Source organism: Hypomesus nipponensis, chromosome 17 (genome assembly GCF_054491055.1).
Source record: "Hypomesus nipponensis isolate SF chromosome 17, ASM5449105v1, whole genome shotgun sequence".
Classification (NCBI taxonomy): domain Eukaryota; kingdom Metazoa; phylum Chordata; class Actinopteri; order Osmeriformes; family Osmeridae; genus Hypomesus; species Hypomesus nipponensis.
The window spans coordinates 11190851-11206217 of record NC_140377.1 but is presented as its reverse complement, the minus strand read 5'-3'; the positions used below and the strand labels follow the sequence as shown (position 1 = coordinate 11206217).

Below are 15367 nucleotides of genomic sequence, written 5' to 3'. Positions count from 1 at the left end.
AGGCACACTTTTACAGCCTCAAGACATCCTGAAGGTTAGACTCCTCAATTTCAGAAATACCCAGGGAAAAGCTGAATATGCTAAACAGTAAACATCACTACTGCTGAAAGAGACATGCAGGTATCCCATGCAATACAAGTCATTAGTATGTGAGTGTGGCTAGATGAGCAGCGATGACCCAGACTCAGTCTCTAAGTCCTGTAACTCAGCAGGGTTGCAACAGACATTGGACATTTTTTTCCAGTTTTTCTTTTGCATATAATATCTTAAGTTTGCATTCTTCACTGGCAACTCTACTCCTCAGGGGCAGACTTAATTTCCATGGAATCGTGATAGTTTTCCTGTAGAAAATGATTTACAGTGGACTGTATTTTATTATTATGTCCCAGTTACAAGAACACACTGCCAAACATTGTACACCTCCAGAGAACAGAATGATGGATACCTAAGGAAACTAAACAGCTGGCAAAATGAATACCATATAGTGAAGCGTGAATTAGTTCACCCTTCAGTGAGCATGTAGCATGTGTTTCTTAAGGACTGTCAATGAAGGGTCATGGATGAGTTGAGATGCATCAATAATCCTCTGCAGAAGAGCCAAGGGTAATATCTCACACAACTATTATATTTTTCTCTGTTGTTTTCAAGGTAAACAGCCCAGTGGATGACCGACAACAAGTCTCCCTTGACAAACTATATTATTCAGAACACAAACTGATCCATCTGAGATCACCATATCAACCAAAAAACAAAGCCCTTCAGTTAGAGGCTTTGAAAGGCTTGTCTATCCTAACAATTTTGGATAGACAATTCCTGTCAAAGGATGAGAAGAAAAATATTAAAGAAAGCATAGCTTTAGAGTCAAGCATTTTTTTAAACTTTCACGTGGACTTTGTGCAACCTTTCAAGAAGAAATATTTAATGTGTAGGTGTATTTTGCTTCCATTAAAGGCTGTGATTTAAAGTCGAGTGTGATTAACTTAAGTTTGTGAATTTTTTTAAATACTTAACAGGTATCATGGTCCCCAACATGTATCGGTGGAGAGGGAGAGAGAACCAGGGAGATGAGAAGAGATAACCATAGGCAAGGTGAGCAGCAGGGGTGTCTTGGCCTTATTCTGCCAAACTGATGAATCAACCCCCGCTCCATCTGGGCTCCTCACTGAGAGCCATTTTCTATAGCATTCACAACTAGACCCAATCAATCACTCTATTACATATTTACTTTAAAGTCTATTTAATTAAACAATGTTTCTATCACACACACACACTCACACACGCAACCCTCACACATCCTTTCACCCTCATAGACCAACAGGTAGACTTACAGTTTAGAAAATAAGCTTTTATTCCTTTGCATCCAACAGCACTTGTGTTTGGCCTGTGTGTCTGTATACTTCCTGGCCTAGTTATCATGCTGTGAGCTACATGTGATTGACCAGCTCAAAATAGCCCATGTGTATCCAGGGAATAGACTGGCCCCATATAAACACACAACACAGCATCAGAGCCCAGGCCAGCAGTTAGAACTCTCACCACAGACAGCAGACATCTACTGCTACAAGCATTGAAGTGGTTCTTCTATGGTCAAGACAAATGTAGGTCTTTAGGTAGTATGGTTGTTTTGGGGTAAGATGCCAAAATCCTTACATTTCTAGAATTTTGGATTCCCAGTCATTGGGATGGAACAAGGACAGGGAAAAATCAAGGCAATGACCATATTTGAACAGAATTCAGAAAACATGTACACAACCTGGGCAAATAGTAGACATACTGCCATAAGTAGAAGAACCTCAAATAAACTAAATGTAATTACTAGACTCATCACTGTTTCCAGACAAGGCCAGAGGAGTTGAGAATGTCCTTGTACAAAAGCAACTTTGCTCCATCCCTCAAACCATTAAGAAACATATAAAAAATAATGTTAATAAATAACTGCCTATTAAATAACTAAGCTTTGCAGTTATCAATAAAGAACATTTGAAAACCACTCTGCTCCAGTACAAAATTTGCTACAACAGCCAGCAAAAACAACAGTGTTCATTCCAACCCATTTGTGAACGTAACCAATTATCAGAACACAAAAAGGCCCAATTTCATGTCCTTTGCCTTCCTTCAATTCAAAACATCCTCAGTCATATACTAACTTGAAATTCTCTATGCACACTATGTCCTCATAGCACAAGATGTCTTCCAAGGCAAATACAATATATTCATTTGTCAACCATCATTGAAGTCCTCAGAATGAAGCGTGTTCCACACCATCTTCATTCACATACTCAAGTCATTCCATGTCCTCCCCGAGTCCTTGCGTACCACAGTCTCACAAGTCCTAATGAAATGACGTCCTCTTCGTTTCTTCTGAACGCGTCCTCATACGATGACAGTCTGGACCTCCACCTCGGGAGACGTGATGACAAACTCCTCCTGCTGCTCCATCACCTCCACCTCCTGTTCTTCTGCCGTGGTTACCATGGTGAACGTGCCCTCTGGTGTCTCCAGTGCCCCTCCCGCGGCCAATAGCGTGCCGTCGCTGATGGCGGAGGCCAGCGTCATGGATACTTGCTCGGTCAGGCTCTCGGGTGTCGCTATGGTGATGGTGTCCCCGCTATCGGAGACGGAGGGGCCCTCGTCCATGGTCACGTTGCGCAAGATGATGTGGTGGCCGCCCCTGCCGCCACGCGATTGGTTGACGATCTGCTGGACCACCTTCATGATGTGGTTGCCCATCTGGGGGATGAGGAGAGAGATGAAAAAGGGGCGATGGAAAGGAGAGGGGGACGAGAAGGAGAGAAGGATGAAAAAGGGGAGTGAGAAGGAGAGAGGGACGGTGGGGAGAGAAGGATAACAAACAGCAACATAATTTATGATCGTATTTTGTAGTTATGGTTTACATCCTTTCACTACTCTATCCAACAACAGTTACAACAGAGTACCGTCACTTTGGTAAAGGGGAGTGGTTTCGGTGGCTAGTATGGGCCTGTTCATGCGTATTCTCAGTCTCGAGAGACTATGGGTGGGAAGGAGAGCAGAGAACTGACCTGATTCTGGCCGTCTTGGATGACTGTAACCTCTTCACCCGGCAGCGCCTCGTCTGTTGGGGTCTGGAGGACACACAAGAGAATCAGGACAGCCGCCCTGGGTACCTGTCTGTCTGTGTGTGCATGTGTGTGGAAAGTAGATTCTCAGCCAAATATGTGTGTGTGTGTTTCAGTGAGTCTGAGAAAGTGAGTGAGAGAGAGTGTGAGTGAGTGAGAGAGAGTGTGAGTGAGAGAGAGTGTGAGTGAGTGAGTGAGTGAGTGAGAGAGAGAGAGAGTGTGTGTGTGTGTGTGCGGGAGAGTGTATATGTAGGAGCATGTGAGTGAGAGACAGACTGTGTGTGTGTGTGCGCGCGTGAGAGAGAGAGAGAAAGTGAGTGTGTGTGTGTGTGGGGGGGGGACTGGTCTCTCACCCCTATGATGTACTCCTGGGTGTCAGCCACTACGGAGGAGAACTCCACCAGAACTGCATGAGGGTCCTCAGAGATGATGGCTGCCGTGGCAACACTGTCTGCAGACGCCTGGTCCTCCATCACCTCAGCCTGGTCCGCACACCCATCTTTCTGACCCACAAAACAGCCTCCTGAGACACACACACAGTGAGATTTTGGGGCTAAATGTATCTCTTTTTTTTTCATTATTATTAAATGGTTGGAACAATACTGAAACATTAACTGTTTGAAACAAAAGATAAAATTCTCAAGTATAATATGACTTGAGCATTTGTATAGGTCATGGCAATGTGTAGATTAACGTTTTTCAATAGAACACTGACATGGATTGCAGATCTACGTGACGCAGACGTCATGCAATTGGAAAGCTAGTCAATCAATGATGCAGGTAGACAGTATTTGACCAATTGGCTCACTCCTTACTTATTTAGATGTTAACGACTCTGACCTTTGGCACGCAAGTGGCGATTGAGTGTCCCATGTTCAGCAAAGCCCCGTCCACACTTGTGGCACTTGAAGGGCTTCTCTCCGGTGTGATGGCGGATGTGACGTACAAGAGAGCCTTTCTCCCTGAAACCCCGCAAGCAGAACTGGCACACATAAGGCTTTTCCTGAGCATGGGTGCGCTGGTGTACCTGCAAGGCATTCTGGGAGCAAGAAGGGAAGAATAGAAGGATGTGTGTGTGTGTGGGGGCGGTATTATAAATGAATAAACTGTCAAGCCACCATATATTTAATGTTTATGAATGAAGTGTCATTTTATCAATATGACAAAGGAAGGACTCTTGCACTTTGACATTTGAATAAATAAAATAAACGTGTTCATGGAGTATCCGATTTTCCAGGTGAGGCCTGTCCACAAACCTTGGTCTTGTAGCCTTTGTCACAGCTGTTGCAGTGGAAGGGTCTCTCATCAGAATGGGCCCTCATGTGCTCACGGACGTGTCCGATGGTCTTGTAGAGTTTGCCACACTCTCCGCACTTGTACCTCCTCTCGCTGAGGTGGACCTCCATGTGCTTCTTCAGCAGGTAGCCTGTCAGGAACTCCTTCTGACACTTCACACACTTGAAGGGCTTGTAGCCTGCCGTAGGGGAGCAGAGACGTGAGTTGCGACCGTCTACGCCAGAGGTCTCCCACCCCGCTCCTGGAGCACTACCTTCCTGTGGGCTAATTCTAATAATTAAATGGTTGATGCGTTGAATCAGGTTAGTTACAACTAGGGTTCTTTCTCCAGCCAACAGCTGGCTTTTGACAGACACCCTGTGAATTGGGACAGCTTAGCCATATAATTGAGCTTACCTAGATGGCCTTTGACGTGAAAGCGCAGGTAGTTGAGCCCCTTGAAGGAGCGATTACAGTGAGGACACTTGTGCATTTTAGAGGACGGCTGCTCCTCCTCCCTGTCAGACATTTCCTGTGGGGGGCAAAAACATTTTGGACAATGTTGGAGATTTACTGTGGATCAAACAGATGTACAAAATGTTTTTACTAAAACAATCTGTTTTTAATTCTATAGCATTCTACTACATGAAACACCGACTTCAAGACTCCTCAGACTTCCACCTGACCTCCATCTAGCCTGTAACACGGCACTTTTTTGCTCACCAGAGTCACGTCAATCTCTGTCTCCATTTCCACACATTCCTCTGTCACTTGGATCTCTGTCATCCTGCCCTCCGAGTCAGGCACCTGCAGGACATCTTTAGGTGACTCCTCCACTGTCTCCTCGTCCTCAACTTCCCCCTCCGCCTCGCCCTCCGCCTCGCCCTCCGCCTCGCCCTCCGTCCCACCCTCCGCCTCACTCTCCGCCTCCTTCACCGCCACCTCTGTCCCCAGGGCAATGCCAGAGTTGATGATGGCCTGGCAGATGAGGTTGTCTCCCACAGCCAGGACGTCGGCTGGAGACTGTTCCTCCACCACCTGGACACAGAGGGTGAGAGCAGAGTTGGAGTTGGCGTCAACAGCAAACTGAGTAAAAGGCAAGGGACAGTGGGGATGTACTGCAGTGAAAACATATTGTCATGTGCAACACATGGCCTTATACTTTGCCATTTAAGGACAAATTACACAGTCCACACCCACCTGCTCCACCTCTGCAGCTCCCTCGACCTCCATGAAGTGGACCTCATGGATGACCTGCTGGGCAGGACAATCCACCACGCTGACCACTGCAGCCTTGTCCTCCAGCTGCTGCTCGTCTACTTTCTGCTGGCCAGTCAGTTGGGGGGAGGGCATCTCCACTCCTGAAACATACAGCGCTATCATTGGCTGGATGGAAGACGTGTTGACACAGATGTGTGATCTTTCATCAACTAGTTAGGTGTCCAGGAAAATATTTTCATGTGGATGTCTCGATGTTTTTCGTTGGCTAAGGAGCATGCTACCTTTCTGCACCCCGTCCTTGCTGACCAGTATCTCTTTGTACTGGTTGAAGCGAATCTTCTCTGTGCATGGGGTGATGGACTTGAGGTGCCTTGTGAGGGCCCCTGACTCACGGAAGGAGAGCCCACAGAGGCTACACCTGTAGGGACGCTCATCTATGGGTCAGAAGATGGAGGAGAAGACAGGGGGGGGAAATAAATGGTTCCGTGTTCAGAGAGGTTCCTTGTCGTTAACTCCATTGAGACAGTTAATGTTCAGAATAATAAACACCGAGCTGTAAGCCTTAATGTGCAGATATATCCTACATACAAAATGAGTTGACATTATCATACTTTTACTGAAAGATCATTCAGCTGTCAAGCCCACAAGGAAAAAACTACGAATAAACGCAGCAGACCCATGTTTTGAGCCCTCCTCTTGTACCTGTGTGACGGCGGTTGTGACGAATCAGGGAGCCTTTGGTGCGGAAGGCATTCCCACACAGCTCACAAGGGAAGTTTTTCATTCCGCTGTGGGTAATCATATGGGTTCTCAGGATGTTTGTCTGGAATTGAATAAAACAAGGAGGGTATTTTCTGCTCTGTGCTTTATCACTTTGTATGTGATGTTAAAGTGCAGGCTGTCAAGAACATAGACACATCTATGTTGGAAGGTATTTTTGTAATAATCTATAGTAAGGGGGATATTAATGCATGCACATTTTCAGTGTGACTCACCGTTTTGAAAGTTTTGTCGCAAATATCACAAACATAGCGTCCCTCATTGTTAATCTTGAAAATTGTCCTGGTATTGTCACCACTGTCAGGACTGTGGGTGGCTTCTGCACCTTCTGCATCCTCAGAAGCTTTCGCTGTAGCGGTCCTCTTCCTGCGACCCCGGGACAATCTGCCCTCCGTCACAACTACACGAGAAACAATCCGGAAGATTCAGTTTAATGGTTTAGAGCTGACATTCCCAAGGGTTCAATGGTCCTGGCAATGTATTGTCACTGGGAGGTAATTTACCATTGGTGTTGGACTTGTCTGGATCATCGGAGGACAAGTCCACGTTCACCTCGACAACAGTGGGTCCATCAGAGGTGGAGACCTGAAACGAAAAACACAAACTATAGTGTTTCACTGGCATACCATCATGGGTAAGAACTATAGGGAGACAACAGGGCTTGAGATGCTGAAACTCTCAACTCTGTTGTAACAATCACGCGCACGCATGTTTTTGTCACTGTAATACCTCTTGTTTATCACACTTTGGTTTCTTGTCGTGGGTTTGCGTTTCATGGCATCGCTTGCAGTTCTGGTGCAACTTATGTTGGATGAAAGCCTCCAGCGTGGAGAACTCGGCCTGGCAACGTCCGCACTTGTGTACATCCTCATCTATAAAAACACAGCACATGATAAATGTGTATGCCCGCAGAAAAGGTTTGGTTCACGGGCTAATCAAGTAGCTACTTAATGACAAGCAAAGGAAAATATCGTTAGATTACAGCTGACAAGTTAAATGCTGGGCCAAGTGGCACCGACGTTAAAAGATGGTCAATCAACTTGATATTCATAAATCAGACCTCCTAATTGCTACAAGGCATTTTTCCAGCATGCAGCCATCATTCTACTGTTGTTAGTTAGCTATGCTAGTAGCTAGGCTAATAGCTAGCTAGGCTAGCTAGCTGCACTCTGAATCCAGGAATTGACAGCGCTGCTCTGTGAACCTATTACAAGCTTGCTAGGCTAGCTGGCTAAATAAAATGCCATTATCGGAGCAGGCCCACACAGCCGCCTTTACGAATAAACGCTATGACTGTTATCAAATCGTTTTACCTTCGTCTCCGAGTGTAGTTTGAATCGTAATGATGTTGCCGTGATCCGTTTGCTCACTCTCTGTTTCTGCCGTATTATTATTTTCTACATTCATGTCGTTTGACTTCTCCGTCTCTGTCGCAACGATACTAGAGGGAAAACATGGCGGATTTACGACCTCGTAGTCATAACAACAAAAGGGCAAAGGAAGTGAGAGGAGGATGGAGGAAGATGGATAACACCACACAACTTTGATTTATTTTTATTTTTACGGTTAGGACCAATTTTTCAATATTCAGGCCACAGTTTCGAAACTCTTCATACAGTTCTCATACTTTTCATAGGCCTACTTTTTTTTTTACAAATCTCCTTAGCTACATAATTTAACCAACTTTCAGACAGATTGGCACAGCAATTATTTTCCAATCCACGATGCACCAAAACTACTAAAACACATCAGCTCTTTCTTCCATAACACAAACAGGTTTCAACTACGTTTGTCATCCAAAATGCACAAATCGCAACAAGGTTGCATTAGTCCTACACAATGTTAACTTTCGTAAAATGTCTTATCAAAAAAAGAATGACACCACTCCAGTGTTAAGCATCCACTGCAGTAGCCTAGACCTATATCTTACAGGAATGAATCAGACATGATGCAAGGTTCAATATGTTTTGTTTCATTTTCTGACACTGAGTGATTCAAAAATAATATGCTACAATATCGTAATTTGTGCACCTATAAGCAACCCTGTCAACTGCATTTGGCACATCACTTAGCCTATTTTGAGCAATAGCCTACTTTTGACAAGCCTGACCTACAAAGCTCCTGGTCAAATCTTTTGACAAGCCTGGTCAAATCCCTGACCTTCTGCCGATATGTCCAGGCATCCAGAATTAATTGTGTAGGCCTACAATGGGATCAGCTGCAGTTGGTTTTAATTGTTCAGAATATATATAGACTACATTTTAATGCAGCGTTTTTGTTGAAATGTAAAAACTTGCAGTCAATTAAATTATGTGTTGGCTATGTTAGGTTTAAAACTTAAGTTGAGCAGTTTTGAAAAGACAGGCTAGGCCTACGAAAACATGGCCTTGTGGGTAGGCTACGTAACGCTTTGGGTGGTAGTTACTGTGACTGAGTGAGAGAAATGTCATGTGATTTGAAAGACTGTCTCTTGTGCTCCCTGTATTAAGAGTTTTGAAAATGTGACCAAGCAGCCTAGGCCTACTGAAAAATAGCGATTGTAAAAAGCAATTTTCAAAAACTGAGAACGAGAACAGTGGTGAGAAACACCGTTAATTATCAAACACATCTCTGTCATAAGTCTCTGAAGTCTGTCATAAAATAGCCCAATCATACTCCATTCCTAGAATACATAGTGCCTTTATTGGGGTGTGCTTGCCTTCGGCGAGCACAAACCATTGTTATCTCACATATATATTATTTATTATTTATTGTTTCTTTTCGCCCCCCTAAGGATGCCTCAATATTTGGACTACATAGACAACGGCGATGTCAAAAGGTTTGTCTCGGTAGCGATTGCGTTGGTTGTATTGGGATTTACGTTCCATTGCACGGTTTAAGTAGAAATTACGTTTTTGTGGCGAAAAGTGAAGCTAACGGTGGCTAACTTGCTAGCCACAGTCACTGACGCCACTAACGTCACGAAACTCGCGTGACTATCTCTAGCAGAACATTAGTTTCGCATTTGTTAACTTGGGGGATACTAGTCTGCAAGGCAGCTGCAGAAACGCCACAAACAAAGAGGCCAGGGTGATATTTAATCATTTTACTTTGTGATGTGAAACATAATTGTGAAATGTAATGTACAATATTAGCTGATATTTATTAAGTAAGTAGGCCCACATCTACTTTCGGAAACGGTAGTCTACTATTTCACTGAAGCATTAGCATCATGACATTAGCCTCTGTTGCTTGGGCAACACATACTACAGTGGTCATGATGCATCTGTTTTTAATCGTTGAAATAAACATTCCTCACAAATACGTTTTTGTTGTAGGATTTATTTTGACATTAATAAACGATTTGTTGGTGAAATGACCATTACCTGTGGTTTCATATCAGTGTGGCGGCTCACTGCAACGCTGTAGCCTACCCGAGACACTAATGAGTAGCTAACAAAAACATCTCCACAGCTGTTTAGGAAGTCAAACGGCGACGGAACATGTTCGGCTTTCCCCTTACTCAAAAGTTTTTCAATAGGTGAAAGTATCTGACTACTAACCTGAACTTTATTGCCACAGCCTAAACTTTGTCAATGTCAAAACTTTGTCTGTTCATGAAAATAATTAATGTCAGCCTGCTTCAGCCTTGCTTTGCTGTAGGATATACATTTCACTAGGTCTTGCAGCGCTGCTTGATTTACTGAAATTATTATGAAATGTTATGTTTTACTAGCCATTTGCCTTCTTAAGCAAATCACAGTATTTCCCACCCCTCATAGTGTAACTGAGACGACCGTAAATAGCCTAAGTCATCTTTCAAGTAATAAGCCCCCGTTGAAGTGTTGAGCAGGAAATTAGCTGGTCTGTAGAGATCTTGGGTTGGTGGTTTTACTGATGCAGAATTCGCTCAAATAAAATCGATAGACGTAATGAGTGGCACATAACGTGAAGTAGGCCTAACATTGCATTTTATTTTGTTTGAGTTTTAATAACTTGTCCAGTGCATTGGGGCAAGTAGCACTAGCGTAAATTGATCTTCCAGACTTGCCGTACAAAAAAAATCCACTCTTCCCGGACAAGCCTTAGCTACATGGCTAGACTGTTGACACAGATCAGAATCCATCATATCTTGGACACTCAAAATCAGCAAATCTTGCAGCCAAATCAAGTAGCCTATATATATAGGCCTGTATATGGCTACAAACTTCTGGTCGGTTTCTAGCTGGCTACTTGTTACCAAGTTACAACTTTGTTGCAGGGGCATTCTTTGTCCACATTGCGAGCTAACAGTGTCCGGTAATGATGTTGCTATAAATAATGATGTTAAACCGAGACCACTAAGCTCTCAAAGAAAATGTAAGGTCAAAGAAACAAAAGAACGGTTTGAGGTTACTCTGAAAATTATTAATAAAATAGGCTTCTAATAATAAAACTGCTAAATCCTTCTCTAACTAGGCTCCTCTATCATGCATAATGAAACTTAACGTTTTTTAAGTAATCAATAAGCCTGCGCTTGCCCTCATTACTCAAATGATGCCGTTCAGGGCGTTCAAATTACATAATAGGACGATAATAGGAGGATAATAGGACATAATAGGGCAACCAACAAGTTGTTTATATCTGATTACAATTTAATAAGTTATCTAGCGCTGCATCTTCATGAGCTACATTTGGCCTCCTTCTCTTCCAACCAACCAGTATCACCTCTCCTCCATCTGAGTGATGCATGTCATTTTTACAAACTTATTATCAAGGGAACACAATGGTCAGAACTGTAGTCATACACTTAAATGCTTTTTGAAATATGTAAACACCAGGAGAGTATGGGCAGCTGGGGCAGCCGCAAGCACACCCTCACAATTTCCCCAGAACTTGTATGCTCTCTAGTTTTAATTGTGATTCATTAAATATGCAAGGAAAAAAACAAAAACAAAGCCGGGACGTTGTATGTTGTGACCAACTACATGTAATGGTGACCAACACGTCCTCAAGAGCTGTAGTCCTGCTTGTCTTAACGACCATTCATTTAAATCAGGGGCCTGTACCTGTAAGCCTACTACGAATCAAGATTTGGTGTTAGCGAGGTAACTTCAGGTTCAACCCAGGGTTTTCTGTACTACGACGGTGGATCACTTGTTACCGGGGTACATCGCCATGGTAACACATGCTATACGGCTAACCTGGTTGGGAGCAGGTTAAGTTGGAGATCAGAAATCAACTGGTATAAAAACCCCGCCCACTAACTCATTCTTGACGATAATGTCGTCACCGTTCATAGAAGATCCTGTGGAGCTTGGTACGCGGATAGTCAGAAGAAACATTTAGAGACTGACAACAAAAAAAACTTTCGCATTCCCTCATGAGTATCTTCCTGAAAGATATAGGTTCTTAGCAGAGGGAATTGTGTATATTGCCCCCCTCCCACCACCACCACCACCACCACAGCTGCCCTGTCAATGCATCCACATTCTGTGTTTGATATGATGCTGGTTAAGGAGTTAATGCGAGCACGCAATGCGCGCGAGCGAAATTTTGGGGCCTTTATTTGAGTGCATGATGTATTTTTGTCTCTTAATTTTTCAGCCCCACCCTTACGTTTCCTAGCATGGTTTTCCAAATTAATTATAAACATTTAAAACTGAAAGCATGCAGCCAAGGAGCTCCACCTTTATTACTCATTTAAAAACTATTTGATCAATCGAATATAAAAGCATCATAGAATGTCCAGTAAAGTAACATCTAGCTGGCGTCAGTTATTTCAAATGCATAGATAATGTTTAACAGTAAAATCTAAATTTAGTTTGCACCTAACATATTTGAGTGTGCTAAAATTAGCAATAAGGTCAGCAGCATATTTCCCGTATTTAACAATAATTAAACATGGACTTACCTGAAAGTGATGCACGGGTAATCATCATGCAGTTTATTTCTTTTTCTGCCCCTGACTCCTGTTGTCTTTTTGAGGCCATTTTCGAAAAGTTGACGTAGCCTACTGTCAAAGTTCGTCAGGCCACTGAGATAGAAAAGGGCACCCACGGCGTGCTTGGAAAGTTGAGTGTGTATTTGTTTTTTTGTGGCGTGGGGGGGGGGGGGGGGGGGGGCACCATCGTAACGTTTTTTTAGCAATTAAATACATCTCTTGTTTTGCCTGTTTTGTGATAAACATGCCTAAAAGGTGCGTAATATTTATATAGGCCTACTGAAATAATATCGGCATTATAATTATAATAACTATGATGATTTTTCAGTTGGCAAATTTTTGGTGCCCCCTCATTTTTTATTTGTTCCCACAATCGTTTGCCACTGCAGAGTTGCCACTGCAGGGTTGCAACTAAAATAACACAGCAACAAAAGTTTAACGTTGTGGAATGCACACGTATAATTTGATCACATCTTCAATAAGTCATGTAGCTCACGCATTTATAGCGTGGACAATTTTCTGCTAGATTGGCAGCAGCGCCTTTGTTGAATTTTGCCTATATTATGTCTGTATTCCTGATATGCTTGTATTACAATATTTTAAGCAGGAGGAGTAGACAAAGTTTGTAAGATTATTGGCTGTTTATCAATCCACGTTTTTTTCCGTTCTTGTGTTCTTGCGAACTCGTTTGACGTCATCTTTTATTGCCCAAGTACGGTTCCAATCCAAAGAACACAAGTCACCAACAATGCCAAAAATACCCGGAAATGTTCTTGATCCGCCCCTTTTATCGAGGATGCATCGGATGGTGACTTAACCAGCGAGAACGCTTCTGATTCCCCAGAAGTCATTGCAAGATGTCAAGCGAGGCAGACAAACCTCACAACTGTAATTTTTACTTTTCATATTTCAGCTAAACGGTACTTGTAAATCCATCCATGCATCATCTACCGCTTGTCCGGGGATCGGGTCGCGGGGGCAGCGACCTAAGCAGGGAGGCCCAGACTTCCCTCTCCCCAGCAACTTCCACCAGCTCTTCCTGGGGGACCCCGAGGCGTTCCCAGGCCAGCCGAGAGACATAGTCCCTCCAGCCTGTCCTGGGTCTTCCCCGGGGCCTCTTCCCAGTGGGACGTGCCCAGAACACCTCACCAGGGAGGCGTCCAGGAGGCATCCTAATCAGATGCCCGAGCCACTTCAGCTGGCTCCTCTGGACGCGGAGGAGCAGCGGTTCTACTCTGAGCCCCTCCCGGATGACCGAGCTTCTCACCCTATCTCTAAGGGAGAGCCCGGACACCCTGCGGAGAAAGCTCATTTCGGCCGCTTGTATTCGCGATCTTGTTCTTTCGGTCACTACCCATAGCTCGTGACCATAGGTGAGGGTAGGAACGTAGATCGACTGGTAAATAGAGAGCTTCGCCTTTCTACTCAGCTCCTTCTTCACCACGACGGACCGATGCAGAGCCCGCATCACTGCGGACGCCGCACCGATCCGCCTGTCGACCTCGCGCTCCATTCTTCCCTCACTCGTGAACAAGACCCCGAGATACTTGAACTCCTCCGCTTGGTTCAGGATCTCCTCCCCGACCCGGAGATGGCACTCCACCCTTTTCCAGTCGATTACCATGGCCTCAGATTTGGAGGTGCTGATTCGCATCCCAGCCGCTTCACATTCGGTTGCGAACCGCTCCAGTGAGAGCTGAAGGTCACGGCCCGATGAAGCCAACAGGACCACATCATCTGCAAAAAGCAGCGACCCGATCCTGAGGTCACCAAACCGGACCCCCTCAACACCCTGACTACGCCTAGAAATTCTGTCCATATAGGTAATGAACAGAATCGGTGACATAGGGCAGCCCTGGCGGAGTCCAACCCTCACCGGAAACAAGTTCGACTTACTACCGGCAATGCGGACCAAACTCTGGCACCGGTCGTACAGGGACCGGACAGCCCCGATCAGGGAATCCGGTACCCCATACTCTCGGAGCACCCCCCACATGAGCCCCCGAGGGACACGGTCGAACGCCTTTTCCAAATCCACAAAACATGTGTAGACTGGTTGGGCGAACTCCCATGTACCCTCCAGGACTCCGCGGAGGGTATAGAGCTGGTCCACTGTTCCACGGCCAGGACGAAAACCACATTGCTCCTCCTGAATCCGAGGTTCGACAATCCGACGGACCCTCCTCTCCAGGACCCCTGAATAGACTTTCCCAGGGAGGCTGAGGCTGACTTGTAAATCAGCATCTGAATTAAAATGTGACCAGAAATAGGCAGTGTAGTCGCTGAAATGTTCTTATCTTATTGATGAAACGGCTAATTTGTAAATTTGCTCCAACTTTTCGATAACCTAGTTAACATTAGGTAGCCTATTGTAAGTTAGCAAGGACTACAGAAAACGTAAAATTACAGGTAGAGGGACAATTTTTTACCTTTGTTATCTAGTTTTTGAAGTTCGTCAGTGTTATCATAATGCTGCGAGTCCAGGAAAACCCTAACTATCTCAATTAAAGGGGCAATTGACTGGGTTTTTGGGGTATTTCACATGGTTCCTTAAGGTCTCCGAATAGGGTATGTAACATTGGTTGGGTTGAAAATGGCCCGGGTGCTGTTCTATGCCCTCTGACAGATCCTCTGAAATGTTCCCGGGAAAAAACACTAGCTTTTCTCCTTTTATGGTATGCTCATTAATATTTAAATAAGCTGCGCGCTGATTGGTTGGTTATCAACGAGTGAAGCTGGGAGCAAAAACGCAACACGGCCAACAGCAGCACTCGCTGAAACACAGAAGTTGGAGACTTGAAATAAAAACGCGCAAATAAATTTATTGTGTCTACACAACACTGTTTTCAACGGATTGACTATATCATTTGAAATGATAACATTACTTGTTTCCACTTCTGTTGTTGAAGCAAACTGGATTGACTTAGGTGGGTAGAACGTTAGGCTACAGCTTAGCAACCAAACCCTATCGTGATTCTACTCTGCTTCAGTTAGCTAGCTAGGCTAGCTCTAGATATCTTGCTGTAAAATAACATGACAAAGATCTGGACAGACATGCATCGTGAATTGTAGATTTTCATTACACAGGTTA

General features: G+C 44.3%; 1 protein-coding gene across 2 annotated transcripts; it reads right to left on the bottom strand.

Annotated features, from left to right (window-relative positions):
* Positions 1 to 1330: 1330 nt before the first annotated feature.
* On the bottom strand, positions 1331 to 7876 carry e4f1 (E4F transcription factor 1). Of its 2 annotated transcripts, none has more exons than XM_084678839.1 (14): positions 7688 to 7876; positions 7104 to 7246; positions 6878 to 6959; positions 6590 to 6774; positions 6297 to 6417; positions 5876 to 6028; positions 5574 to 5734; positions 5097 to 5411; positions 4791 to 4905; positions 4355 to 4572; positions 3939 to 4137; positions 3452 to 3597; positions 3042 to 3104; positions 1331 to 2730 (listed from the first exon to the last, which is right to left on the bottom strand). In XM_084678839.1, exons 1-14 carry the CDS (start codon positions 7779 to 7781, stop codon positions 2374 to 2376), a joined length of 2352 nt encoding a protein of 783 aa, XP_084534965.1. In that variant the 5' UTR covers positions 7782 to 7876; the 3' UTR covers positions 1331 to 2373. The 2 variants fall into 2 exon arrangements, with proteins under 2 accessions (XP_084534965.1, XP_084534966.1); XM_084678840.1 differs by having other exon boundaries at positions 3452 to 3621; positions 7688 to 7847.
* Positions 7877 to 15367: the final 7491 nt, after the last annotated feature.

Bases quoted from the DNA above. Each gene is read 5' to 3' on its own strand.
- e4f1 (XM_084678840.1), bottom strand. From the start codon at position 7,781: ATGAATGTAGAAAATAATAATACGGCAGAAACAGAGAGTGAGCAAACG. The intron at 6,775-6,877 runs GTAAATTACCTC...TTTCTCGTGTAG, and splicing joins AGACAAGTCCAACACCAATG to TTGTGACGGAGGGCAGATTG. The intron at 4,906-5,096 runs GTGAGCAAAAAA...TGCCCCCCACAG, and splicing joins CAGAGATTGACGTGACTCTG to GAAATGTCTGACAGGGAGGA.